The sequence below is a fragment of the Melozone crissalis genome, unplaced genomic scaffold (assembly GCF_028551555.1).
Source record: "Melozone crissalis strain CALT ecotype California unplaced genomic scaffold, PUWL_Pcris_2 ptg000081l_1, whole genome shotgun sequence".
Classification (NCBI taxonomy): Eukaryota; Metazoa; Chordata; class Aves; order Passeriformes; family Passerellidae; genus Melozone; species Melozone crissalis.
Genome location: NW_026535858.1, coordinates 1,272,690 through 1,286,566, shown reverse-complemented (window position 1 = coordinate 1,286,566; position 13,877 = coordinate 1,272,690). Strand labels below are relative to the sequence as shown.

Sequence of the window (13,877 nt, the reverse complement as noted above, 5' to 3'; positions counted from 1 at the left end):
AAAGTCTCGCTCCAGCTAAGCTCACCAGCACACCGACTGGCACCTGCTGGGGCCACGGCCACACAGGGTGGCTCGCAGTGACCTCCCCAGGGAGCAGAAGGCTGATGTCCAGAGACACCACACAGTCATGACAGAGCATGAGAACAGGAAAGGCTGCATCTTTGTACCCAGCCCTGGCTGGGTACGCTACAAACTGAGTTTTCCTCCATCTCATACAGCGCATCCAAAACCAGGCACCAAAAGCTGGCAAGAATGAACTGTCAGGTGGCGCTTAATCTCAGCAGCTCCAGCCAACACTTACCAATTTCACAGTTCTGTCCCGAGTAGCCCTCAGGGCAGGAACACTGGTATTTGTCAGGGCCAGTGTTGCTGCAGGTGCCACCGTTCAAGCAGGGCGGGTGGGTTCCACAGTAGTTCAGATCTGCGGGAGGGGAGGATGTTAAAGCCAGGCCGGAAGGTTGCAGGAACACCCCACGTGCTTTGTTCTGCTCTCCCAGAGCCCTTACAGAATGCATGCCCACAGAGGAGCGGGACAGGATGGGGACAAGCTAAGGACAGATGCTAACCATGCTGAACAGCAGTGGGCCAAGGGCAGCAGCTGAGGGCCAGCACGCTGCCAGCACGTTTCAGCAGCTCACTGAGCCCCATGTGCACAGTCTGCCAGCGCTGACACCCCCTGTGACAAGGCCCTCTGGCATTAGCATACCTTTGTCACAGAGCTGACCGCCCCAGTTGGTTTCACAGAGGCACTGCCATGGTTCAATGCAAGTGCCATGGACACATCCCGGATGTGGAATGCACTTATCACAGTACTGGCCTTGCCATCCATACTGACACCTTCGGTAAAAGGGCAAAAAAAAAGGGAAAAAAAATCAGAACAGGAAAAGAAACCCAAACTCATCATAACTGCCATGTGTAGATGTGAGTGTGCAACTCCAAAGCTTGAAGAAAGGCTGGGAAGTGGGGGAGAAGGGCAGGATGAGGGGAGGGGAGAAGCTATTCAAGGATTGTTTGATGGTTTCTTGTAAACAAACATTTTGGTAGTTTTGCCAGGGTCTCTGTAGCCGGCCTCCTGACAAAAGAATAACTGTTCTGAGAAAACCAGCATGAGGCCATTCAGCACAATAACACTCTTTTGGAGCCTCATATAAATGTGGCAGAGAGGGTGGGTGTGCACTACAAATCAATCTCTGGACTTTGACAGGGTGCTTTATAAATTGAGGGGGGAAGAAAAAGTCAGTGGAAACAATAGCTCTGCAGAGATCCTCATGAATACAAGGTTCCAGGCGATTCAGCCACGCTGGGTTTGCAGGAAGACAAACAAAACCATAAGCAGCAACTCTGAGCCCCTGGCAAGGCAGTAGCAAAACACGAGGAGTTCCCTGCTCTGTCAGAAGGCAGCCTTATTCTGAATGCTGACACACACAGGGCCAGTATGGACTGGGCCACAGTCGGGGATGAAGAAAGCACGGCAGGGCTTTACACGTGCTCAGAGATCAGCTGTCAGTGTGCTTCTGCCTTTGATTTGTGCTAATAACCTCTTTGCTGGGAACAACTAAATCATGTCCAATTCTGAGAAACACTCATGTCTGGAGAATTTACTACTATTTGAATTCTTTACTGTCACCAGCAATGAGCTACCTGAATTCTCTACTTAAAAGGAAGATGTTCTTTTGAAGTAAGCCTCCTTAAGGGAAAGCTTATTTTGGCTTTCATTTAGTTCTCACTAGCAAGACCAAGGATCCTTCATATTAAAGTGAATCTATAGATAGGAACAAGCAAAACAAGCTGAAAATGAAAAGCAAGGGCTTTTTGAGGTACTGTATTTCATTAACAGGTCCTGAGAGTAATTGATCAGCAGCAATTATGCACTAAGCTGTCACTAAATTATGAAAACAAACCTCAGCTCTACAGAAGTCAGCTAAGCTTTCTATTTGTAAAACCCCCCACCATTCTTCTGCTGGTAATTTCTTCTCATGGGAAAAAGCCAGAAGGATCTATCCAATGGATAATCACACACAGCCAGTGGTAAGTCTGACTTCCCTTCTAAAAATCTCAGGTGACAAACTGCATCCTAATTAACTTTTTTTCTTTAATAGCTATCACAATAGCAGCCTTTCCAAAGTCAATGGGAAATTCTTATTAGTGTGTGTGTTAAAAAAAGCCAGTCAGTGCAAAGAACATGAAAAAACCCAGATAAGGCAAAACAGCCCCCCTCAAGTACCTCTTGGGAAATCCTTCTGTACGGGGCATATACTAAGAATGCACAAAGATCAAAATTTAGGCCCAGACCCTTTTAATTTGTGTTGCATACAAAGCAACTTGCCTCTGAGCTTGCACACAAGGTGAACTAAGGGACATCACCTGCAAAAGCAGGTATCCAAATTGAGGATTGATTTTACCCCCATCAAATCAAAGTGGTGGTGGGTTTTGTTTTCTTTAGAACAAGTGTAAAAAAAGCAAAATAATTTAAAACCCCCACACCACACAGGGAAAAAAAAATCATGAACTTTAGAGCCAAAGGTACTACTTCAAACATCAGCTTCAAAACATAACAAACAAAATTGGATAAGGCTATGGGCATTTAGGGGAAAAAAAAGGGGCATATCAATTCCAGAGAAAGATTCACAGTACTAACTGAGGTTTAATAATATGTATGCAGCAGTTTCTCATGAGAAATTTAAAGTTAACTTTCCTTGTATAGTGATTCATGAGTAAAAAATGGTTTAGTTGGCCGGCCTGCATTGAAGAAAGTGACTGGCAGCGAAAGGGAAAAGGATATTTTAAGAACATTTGCAAGTTGTCTGTTGTACCAGAACACAGAGCAGTTTCTGCTCAGATGTTATTTTTAAACCCTGTTGCATTTGTAGCATACAGGCTATATGACTCATCAAAACTTAAAAGAAAATAAAATCTTGTTTCTGTGTTCACTTTAAAGATAGTGGTCTAACTTGGCAAGCAGAAGTTATCTGAAAGCACCAGAAGGACAGCATTGTTTCAAGACTATGCAAATCAAGTGTGGGAAAGTTGCACCTTAAGTAAATAAGAGCACTAGTGCATGTCTGGGCAGTGAGTGGGAGGCAACAGACTTAGAAAGAGAAAGGGAAGAAAAAAAAATCTGGAAACAAAGCCTGTTGTTCTGACTAGGAGACAGCAACCCCTACAAGGCATGTTTATTCTGATGACAGCAGCACAAATCACTGGTAGCCCTGACTGATATGCTCCTCTCACCATCTGCCCCCCCCCACACTTCCTACTACTTGTTAGGCTTTTTTTAATTAAAAAAGATTTAGATTTGGTGCTCTGGGGGTTAACCAGCTTATATCAGTGCTGCTGAACATTAAAATCACAGGACAAGTGACAACAGTTCATCCCCTGGCTAGACTTTCACTTTGCCACAGCTCTGTGAGGATGAGAGGTTACTTTCCACTTCACTTTCAGATGGTTCCCAGGTAATTTTTGTTTTGTTTTGAAGCATGAATTACAGAAGCAGAGAAAATGAATGAGCCACTACAGCTGCTTAGGCTGAATTCTTATAGAATAATCTGCCAGACACTCCAGATCCAGTTCCTGTAGGAACTCTAGTCCACTTCATGCAAAGGTTTCCAGCAACACAGGATCCACCAATATGCCTGTTAGGCAGAAAAATTACTTTCTATTCCTTCAAACTTCTGAGTCTTATTTAGAAATACCCAAACTTCACTTTTAACCCTTCCTACACAGGATCAATATGAATATTTTTGTAACCTCAGAAGCTCTCAGTTGTAAACAGAAATGATAAAGGGTTACATGCAGCAACTTGGAACCTGCCTGTTGATAAAGAATGCCCACATTTAATATCCACTGCGCCTCTAAGGGTAAGGGACAAGACTTCCCTGTGCTGTAAATATGTGCTGCATACTTTAAGGCATTCCAGATATTTAATTGTTGGGTTATGGATAAAATCTGCTTTCCATTGTCTCCCTGCCAGGACAGAAGGGACTTCAAAGCACGGCAACAAAATTCGGCATTCATCAGAGCCCACTGACAAGATTTCATCCCAGCCATTAACCTCTCAGCACTCGGAGCCAGGCTCACAATGGGAAAGGAACCCAGAGATTTAACTAATCCCATTCTAAAGAATGCTTGACTTTTGCCTACTGATGGAAGAAACCAGGGGGTGGGAGGGAAGGAGGGGGAAAACACTGAAAGGGAGATGAAGAGAGAAAAGCCACACTGTACTTTAGGCTTGGAATTGGAAAAAACCTATTAATCAGGCTGTTGGAAAAAACATAGCCACCAAACATTTGCACTATTTATGCAGAAACAATTAGTTAGTGCTCATTAGGCAGCATTCACGTGATTTATCCCATAGCCCCCTCTCCCTCAGTGCCACCACTTCACAAACCAAAAGCTTCTTAAAATTATCAGTGCATTAAGAGCCTGCCCCCCCCCCCTTATTCTGGGCAAGTCAGCATGAATAATGTGTCTTGCTCAAAACCACAACTTCCAAAACGCCCTCCTTCCCCAGTCCTGTTGTGCTTAGCATCACTTGTTTAATTAGTTGGGGAGGGGTGGGGGGAAAGCAAAGCAAGGAGGGATAGGAAGCATTTACCTGCACTCTCCTGGAATTGTGCAAGAACCATGCTTGGGGCTACATCCTTGACGACAAATAGCTGTTAAAACAACAAAAAAGGAGAGTATCAGCACACTGCCCGCTTCCGGCGCCTCCACACTCGTGGGAACGTTTTAATCTCTAGCAGCACTGTAATCCTGCTGAATCCAAGCTTTTAACCAGTATCTCCTATCAAGTCTACCGGAAGGAAAACTAAGGAAGGTGTCTCCCTGGGATAGGAAATCCATCAGCTTTTCCTTTCTGTAGGAAATCTGTTCCTCTGACTTTGCAGAGGGATCACTCCTAGTACTGTTCAAAGAGCTGTTTTCACGTGGGAGAAACCATCATGCCTTGCAGAGCTCAGGTCACTTGGAGTCTACAGGTTTTTCTTCTCTCTCTTTTGCAGGTGATCTGGACCACTTTCCCTGGCTTTACACCTAATTCAAAGCAGCTTTTAACTACTCTGGATTTAGTTCTGGCTGTATCTCTGAACAGATGGGATAGCAAGATGAGCAGCAATTCGAATTGCAGGTAAACTCAGTCATTAAGAGAAGCTGATCGTCTGTTCCTAAGTCCTGCTTTCTCCTTCCCCAATTACCCAGGTAGCAGCCATTCCCTAGTAAACATGTTGAACATGATCTCAGGTGGAACAAACAAGCCTGAGACTTTTCAAACACCAAAGCTTTACACTTGCCAGGTCAGCTCTAAAACAAGTCTCTCCTTCCTGCTTGTCTTGAAGTTCTGCACCAAAGGGGAAATCGTTTTTGAAGTCAGCAGCAGAACTCCCATTGAAGTCAGTGGGCTGGGTTTTCTTCCCAAGGGCAAAGATGCGGATAATCAGAGAAAGAATACATCTGCTAAGTGCCCGGGTCTCCCTCCAAGACTTCTCTGAGACTTCAAGGCAAGGCAGAAACTACTCTTCTCCTGCCCCCAGCTCTCTGTGTAAAGAGCTGGTCACTGTCCCATCAGTCCGTAGCCCCCCGTCTGCACAATCTACCACCCAATGCACCCTGGACAGGCCGCCCTCAAATCCCTCCCAGTGCCCCCGGTCTGCAGGCCGAGCATTGGTCACAAACCTTTGTTGCACTCGGGTCCCATCCAGCCTTCGAGGCAGGTCTTGTTGCCGTTCTGGTCGCAGGTGTGGTGGGTGAAGAAGTCGTCCCTGGGCCGGCAGAACTTGTTGCAGCCGAAGCCGTAGTAGTGCTCGGCGCAGGTGACGCGGATCTGGTACTCGAAGTGCGCGGCGCCCGCGTTGTGCTTGAGCGTCTGCCACTGCCGGCTGGGGTTGATCATGCCCGAGTGCGACGCCTTCTCGATGATGCGGTCGGGGTCTGCGGGCACGGAGACGGCAGCGTTACACCTCCCCGCAGCTCTCCCCACCGACCCCACAGCGCAGCTCTCCCGCTTCACAGGGCACCCAGCTGGTTTATTAACGCTGTTCCAGACGGTCAGATAAGGCTGCCCCGGAGCTACAAACCATTAACTGAAACGCACATGCAGCATTATCAAACTGAACCAAGCTCGAAATCAAAAGGCACTGTTCAGTTACTGCCAATCGCTCACCCCTTCTGCAGCGTAAGGGCATCCGCTAAGAATTCATACAGTTCACGACTAAAGAAAATTCGGCTCCAACACACTGGTGCAAAATATGTTTTCCCCTGCTCCTTCATTAATGGCACTAGTTTTGTTCTCAACTGGAGCATTTACAAAAACAAAACATACTACAATAGCCTAATAAAGCCACGTCCACAGGCTGAACACCGGCACTGCAAAAGGTTTGCAGCCTTTTCCTTATGTGCAAACACTAAATTGAAAACTACCAATTTCAGCATTCAGATGACATGGGCAATCTCACCAGATTTTGGCTGACAAATGCCATGAAAGCCCTGTCTTCAGACAGCACCTGAGAGTACAAAGTCAAGATGACCAGAGCTCAAAGCAGAAGACTCAAACTACTGCATATATGTGCTATGGATCCCCTTCCTCTCTACAGAGCATTTTACAGTTTAGATTTGCACTTGACATTTAGTTCTGGCAAAAGTCTTCTGGCTTTCAGAGCCATACAACTGTCTGAATTATGGCTTGAAATAACAATATTTCACATTTGCTTGGAACATTGTATATATCTGTGGTATTTCACTTTGTAGTCCAGGTCTTGTGACTTAAACGATCTGACACTGCCTTGCGACCTGCTGCTACCCAGCACTTGACTGCTGAGTGAAAGTTTATCATACAACAGCCAAAATATCCTCACAGACTGAGCTCAAAACCAACAGTGAGTACATGGGAGCATAATCCAGCGACAGGAGAATTTGAGGTAGGAAGGCAGTTTGCCAGTGATGTGTTAGCAGCGTGTGTAGTACTGGCACCTCTGAGTGTTAAGAATTCAAATGTACTGATGTGGTGCTTGTTGTTCCAACAACTACAAAAGAACCTTCTGGGATTTTACATAAGGCAGAGCTGAAGACTAATGAAGTCTCTACTAAAGCCATAAGATGACACATGGGCAGTTTTTAATCTAAGATACTTTTAAATGTATTGCTAAGGACCTTTGATTTGCAGCTTTCAAAAAAAAGAACTTCCTGACAGACTTCTCAAGCCTCAGATACCATTATGGATCCACCACTGGGTCCTGCCTGCTTGCCTGCAGTTTGGAATGAAGTCAAAGCTCTTGACAAAAGAGTGTCAAGACTCACATGTTGTGAGCATCTGCCCATTTTTGGGGGCATTTGTGACTTCAGACTACAGCATTCCTTACGTGTTTACAGTGCAAAATTAAGGGCAACAACTTCTTGTTCACCTTCTGGTATTTCTGGTTCTATAATATTTTTCCATTTAAATCAGTTTTTATTATTCATTGGCACTAAGCCCCCAACTCCACAACTATGTGTCAGACTTTCAAATGCAGGCAGGCCTTTATTAATTTAAATCCCATTCACAGGTAATGTGGATGCCTGAGGACCTTTCCATACTGGTACATCCAGAGCAACATCACTGCTCTGTGCTGTGCAGGTGTAAGGCTCTTAGATCTCATCAGCAAGATTATTGACTAATTCTAAGAGGTACTTAAGCAGATGCATATCTGCTTGTCTTGAATGGGGCTAGTCTGGCAATTACAGTTCCACTCATGCGTGCTGGAGATGGCTCTGCTGCACTTGCCAAGATTACACTCCATGCACAGCACAGCTGGAAAGCAAAGGCACTTCCCCAAACACCGAGTGTGCATAAAGACATCCTGCTCCTTGTGAGTAGAACAACTCTATCCTCTCCTGTAAGTGGCAGAAGAAAAGGAGAACGACACTCAATTTAGTTTTGCAAACCAGCCCCCCCACCTCCACCCCCACACTCGTTCTTGCTTTTCCAGTCTTTTCCTGTTCCCCCTTGGGAACACATCACTGACAACTATTTCAGTCCTTGGCATCAGAAAGGGAGTTGCCTTGAAAAAATGATCTTTCCTTCTGCCTCTGCTCTTCCATTCTTCTCCTATCTGCCAGCTCATCAGGAAGCTCGTCCTTGCTGTACGTCTGTGACCTCTCACTCCAGCCATCAGCTCTTTAGAGACCTTAACCACAGCCTGAACTCAAATGGAAACACCCTTTTAAGCCCACTGGACTTTCATTTTTTTTTTGCAGGTGCTCAGATGAAACCCAGCTGCAGGTTCCCTCTGGATCAGGGATAAAATGTCTCCCGTTGGATACACGTTTTAAAGCTACCCCCATCCAGCTGAATTCAAACACAGCCTCACGGGTTTAAGCTCCCTTTCCATTAGCCAGCACCCACAGTTTTCACAATGAAGCGCTGGCATGTTCCTTCTTGCACTGGAGCTCCTCCACCCTTGCCTATTCCCACCTGTCAGAGTGCACTTACACAAGGGTGCTGACCCAGACTCCAGGGGAGGCATTGCAACAACCCTGCCATTCCTAGCCCGCACCAGCCACCCTTTCAGCTTTATAGGAAGCACTCCCAACACTGCAGAATGGTTAAGTAAATAAAAAGGAGCAGTCAGCCAGGCTTGAGACAAAGGGATCTTCTCAACTCCACTGCCTTCATCTGACTCAGAACCCCATGCTTTGATAGAAAGGTTAGAGGAAGCATTAACCCATTAGAAATTGATGAAGTGGAAGAGAGGCTTTCTGTACATCTCGGGCTTCCGCTCCACACTCCACTGTCAGAGACTCTGTTGGGTTTATTCACTTCTTGTGGCTACACTTCAAAGCTATAAATCCCTCTTTTTATTCAGTGGGCAACTGTATCAAAGGTTTTAGACACAAGGAAATGAGCTATTTTGACTGCCCACCTTTGCCTTTCAGTGCTCCAATGTCTGGCAATTATAACTATGCAGCATCAGGAAGCAAAAACAACAACAGAAAGAGCCCAGACTTCTCTGAGCAGTTTGGGTGGCCAAGGACAGCACAGTTATTTTTGAAAGTCTTTGTTTCAGACAACTTCCAGCCACGGCTTGGTTTACATTGTGAAGTCTCTTATGCCCGCCTGGAATTCACATGCAACTGATACCAGTAATTTACAATAGCTCTTTGACATAGTTTGAGATGCAATGTCAGCCCATTAGCTTTATGTATGAAGCAACAGTAGCAAGATGGCAACCAGACAAGAACCAGAGTAAGAAAACCATTTGAGTTGAATCTTGGCTCCAACAAAGCACGATTCTCATCAACTTCAACAGGGCCAGAATTTAACTGCAAGCCACTCTTGGAAGTGAGACAAGAGAGAGTATGTGGTAAAGGAACGTAGGAGGAGTGGAATGTAAGGGGGGAAGGAAGCATCCACTCGAGGATTTTCTAACAACTGCATTGATCAGAGGATGCTTTCAGAGCTATTGAAAAGTCACACAAGGCCTACTAAACCCACTTTTATTGTTGAGAGCTCTCATGGGGTCTTTACGATTCAGTGGCAATTAGGGCAAAAGAAAATCCTGGACATCAAAAAACCCCACTCTTCTCATTATATGATGACAATTGTTTTGTTGTAATCGTTTTCTTCACTGGTTCTACAAGCCTTACTCTGCAGCTCTGGGAAAGCTGACTAAGTCAAGCCGTGCAGCACAAAGGAGAAGTTTTGTGCAGTGCAGTGACTGGAGTGACCTACAGATGGGTAAGTGACAGCAAAGCTGGAGCAGGAATGCAGATCAGGAACATATGCAAGAGCATGTCTGCACTTGGTCTAATGCACTGCTGAGAAATGAGGCAATTTTGTCCGAAGACAATTGTACTTCCAGAACATGAAAGCAAAGAAAGGGTTCATTGTGTAGCTTTGGAAATGAAGTTGTTTCATGAAAAAAGATGAGCTCTAATAATAGTAAAAGTGGCAGAGACCCAGTCTGAAACAACTCCCAGATCCTACTATAAACAAGACTTTCATTTTGAATTCAAGCATCTTCCATTTTTAATATTTCACTGCTGCTGCATCATCTACTTTCTTCTCCATATAACTCTGTATCCAGGAAATCCCCCAGCCACTGCTCCATGGCTGTGCTGGGGTAGAGTCTGAAATCACAGGTACGGCAGCAGTGCTGAATGGGGCTGGTTGTGGCTACCCCTGACAGGCCATGAGATTTGTCTCAAGCAACAACTGCTTTTTTTCTGGAATGAAAAATTAACAGGACACCCCATGTACATCTAAAAAAACATAAGGAGCACAGAGTAGTTCCCAAGCTATGCTCCCCTCACCAATTAAAACATAAAAGCACACCACTGCGCACACTTGTCCAAGGCCTCCCTCTCACGAGGCAGGAAGCCCATTTCATTCCTGCACGGCTGCCACCTCAGCACTCCAAAGCAGACTGCAAGAAGCTCTGTAGGATTTCTGTAAGATGGAGCACACTGCTGCTGCCTGCTTGCTGAAGGAAAAGGTCTGTTGTGTCAACAAAAGCTTTATGAGTTGAGATTCACACTCTCTCCTGTGGTTTTTACCACACACACACACTGTTAAAGCCCCAGGTTGAAATAGAGCTGATTTTGCCCACCTCCTTGAGTAACAGCAGGCAAAAAGCGGAACAGCTCATGTACCAAGAGACCCTGTGCAGCTTCCTCTAGCCACGGGAAAAGCTGAGCAGAACGGTTCTGAAACCAACCAGAGACATTCCAGGGGAAAGATCCCCACCCTTGATTTTCAGCCAGCCCTACCAGGTGGTGTCTGGTAAATATTTTTTCAGCCCCTGCATACAAACCCCCAGACATCCAACTCCCAAGGAAGAGCTTGTAGTAACTCCTCTTTCTCATCTAGTCATTAGATGGATGTGGATATCAAATCTTACACAGATTTTAAGTTGTTTTCTTTTTTTAAAGCAGTACATTCAGTTTTGAGACGTGCTTATAGAGTTTATAGAGAGGTCTCAGGCGAACAAGACTCAGGCTTCTGAATATTGGTCCTAATTAAAAAGAACAAGACCAAAGAAACCAAACAAAGAAACCTGAAGAAATCCCTTGGCTTTTACTCTCCCAGAGGTGAAAGAAGGAATTAACAGCATCTATTTTTAGGCATCACCCTGTTGGTGCCTAGGTGAGCAAGCTACTCACCCTCTGCAGGCAGTGTGAGTGAGACAGGCTGCTGCAGAGCCTGGAGGAAGTGCTCCAAGCTCTCTGGGGGAGAGCTTTTCCCTCTCCTTGTGCTCTAGCTCACAGCAGCCTGGGGAGGCTCCCAGAGGCCTTCCAGTGCCCGGGACACACAGGTGTCAGAACTAAATAAGCCAGAGGAAGGAATACTTACTTGTGGAGTTATCATTGTAATCCCACGCCTCGACAAGCAGTGTGTAGGATCTCTGCAAAAGAGAAATAAGAGTTAGTTTCAAAGCCACACATGACTTCAAAGCCACACATCCCTCTTAAGGGAAAGAAAAAAACCTGTCAACAATTTTAATTAAAAAGAAAAATTCCGGTCTCTACCCCAAAGCAGATACTTGAACACAGAAATAGGTAAAAGATTATGCTTGAGACAAACATGATCTTCTTGAAACCCAGTAAGCTACCTTATCCAGTCTGACTTAGAAGACCTTTCACCTTGGATAGCTCATCTTTGTCATCATTAAAGCATCTTATGTACTTAACCAGGAAGTGCAGCCTTTGACACTGCACTGCAGCCGAAATGCAGCATGTGGGACAACTGCACATGGAGGACAGGAAGCACCAGGATAACACAGCAGCATCAAAACCCCCAAACCAAACCCCCACTCTCCAAAACTGCTTCAAATGAATTCTAGTTACAGAAAAATAGTCTGGATGTCCCTTCCCCCAGCCCTCCTGAAAGCAAGGAGTGTTGCTGAGATTACTGTGCCCTGCCTTGACAGCGCAATCTCCAGGGACTTTGCTTTTCAGCACCCCCTTTGAAAGCTTTGTCTGCGCGAGGGCCATCGCAGCTCCCACAAGTATCAGGTAACGAGGGAAGCACTGATGGATATGGAAGGGGGTGGGGTGAGAGAGAAGCGCTGTAAAACAAAGGCTGAGAAAGCCTCCTCGGAGGAGCCGGGAAAGGGAAGCCGGCTCTCCACCCGTGTCCCTTCCACAGATGCTCCAAGCTGCCAATGAGCTCTGGAGCACTCCAGCAATAATAATCATAAGCACAAACTGACTAAAGTGACTCCATGGGCTGGAAAGATGCCAGCTGTTACATCTAAGCCACCTTTATCTTCAATCCTAACTTGAGAACAAGACCCATTAAAACATCTCCTCCTCCAGCTCTACCCCGAGATATTATTATCCAGGCTGTATCTTTCAAAGTTGCCATTGAGCCAGCCAAACTTACACAATGATTAAAAACCAAAACAAAACACCTCCTCTCCAGAAGGAGCAAGGTGGGGGGGAGAGAGCTGAGGAAAAATAAGCAAAAAATATGACTTGAAAAGTAAAAAAAAAAAAAAAACCTACAGATAAGGCAATAAATGTAACATCTTTCTGGAGAGCAGAACAACACTACAAATAAAAATTCCGTGAAGAGTTCTGATGCTTTGCCATAGAAACTGTGCACTGCAAGGTTTATTTCTCCTTAACTGTGTCCATGTTCAGTCACAGGCTGTTCATCTGTGGTCTGCAGTGCCTCTCTGTAACAGAGACCAAAATACAGTTCCTGAGAGTGAGCTGCTACAAGGTGCACGGGGGTAAGGTAGAACTCAGACTTCTGAAGAGGAGGGGAAACAAGAAAGGAGGGAAAAAAAAGAAAAAAGAGAACAAGAGTTGGAGCAGACTGCTTTCTCACGACTGGACACAGCATGAGGCTCTGAATGAAAACCCAGTTTGTGATGGACACCGGCTCGCTGTATAGCCTAAATATGTTTCATATTCAAACCAGGATTCCGTTCCGTTCCTGATAACTGTGGGAAAATGCTTCCAAAAGTAAGCAAAGCTGGGCAAGCCAAGACATGCACCCAAACTTCTACACAGAGGCTCCATTGGCCTGAACCATTTTTGGTTAATATTTCATGAAAAGTTATATGTTACTTGTTTCTATTCTAGACCAAGTCTGACAACCTGAAAGAAACTCTGAAAATCAAATAAACCAAAATGAAATGCAACTCAATCATCTAACACCACTTAAAACAGATTTAAGAAGTCCTTGCACAAGTCAGTGGTGAAAAAAAAAGAAAGAACCAAAACAAACAAACAAAACCAGAATAGAACTCCCGAGCCATATTACAGATGCAGATTGCACTATCTTGGGTGCTTCCTCAGTGGTTTAATTACCAACATTAAGCAGCACAAGCTCAACATGTTACTGCAAGCTTGACAAAAAATATTATGATATAGAGAATGAATTATGACAACTAGCACTACTTCCAATAAAGTTAAGGATGTTTTCCTTTCGGCCTTGCATAATTGTTTTGGAAGATATTTTGTCTAAACTCATAGCAACAGTTCCCTGCTGGTTCTCAGGACTGTTTACCAACACACCTAGCCCTTAAGGAAAGGAAAGGCTGAATCCTAGCTGTGAGTGCTACTGTTGCTAGATACTTGTGTGACCACTTTCCACTACCACACAGGAGTTTGGTTAAAACAGAGGAGATGCTTCAGCTGACCTGGATGGAAACACAATGCAGGGGGAACAGAACTACCCTGGCAATTCCCTTGTTTCTAACTGCCCCCTCTCATTTTGTCTGAATGTATTAAATGAAGAGTGCCTGTCCTGAAAAGGGGTGATACAAAGAATGGCATTTGATCCCTTGGCTCTGTCCCTCTCAGCATGGGGAAAAGACCAAAAAAACCCAAGACTTTGTGTTCAGAATGGGACACTTTTAAACAAAAGCCACACTGACACCCAGAGCCTCACAGCAGTA

General features: G+C 45.1%; 1 protein-coding gene across 1 annotated transcript in view; it reads right to left on the bottom strand.

Annotated features, from left to right (window-relative positions):
• JAG1 (jagged canonical Notch ligand 1) overlaps positions 1-13,877 on the bottom strand; it is a 34,821-nt gene that overhangs the window by 11,635 nt on the left and 9,309 nt on the right. The window contains exons 3-7 of the mRNA XM_054290117.1: positions 11,321-11,372; positions 5,671-5,925; positions 4,595-4,655; positions 707-837; positions 302-421 (exon numbers count right to left, since the gene is read on the bottom strand). Of these exons, the coding sequence (XP_054146092.1) occupies positions 302-421; positions 707-837; positions 4,595-4,655; positions 5,671-5,925; positions 11,321-11,372 (619 nt within the window). The remainder of the gene's footprint in view (positions 1-301; positions 422-706; positions 838-4,594; positions 4,656-5,670; positions 5,926-11,320; positions 11,373-13,877) is intronic.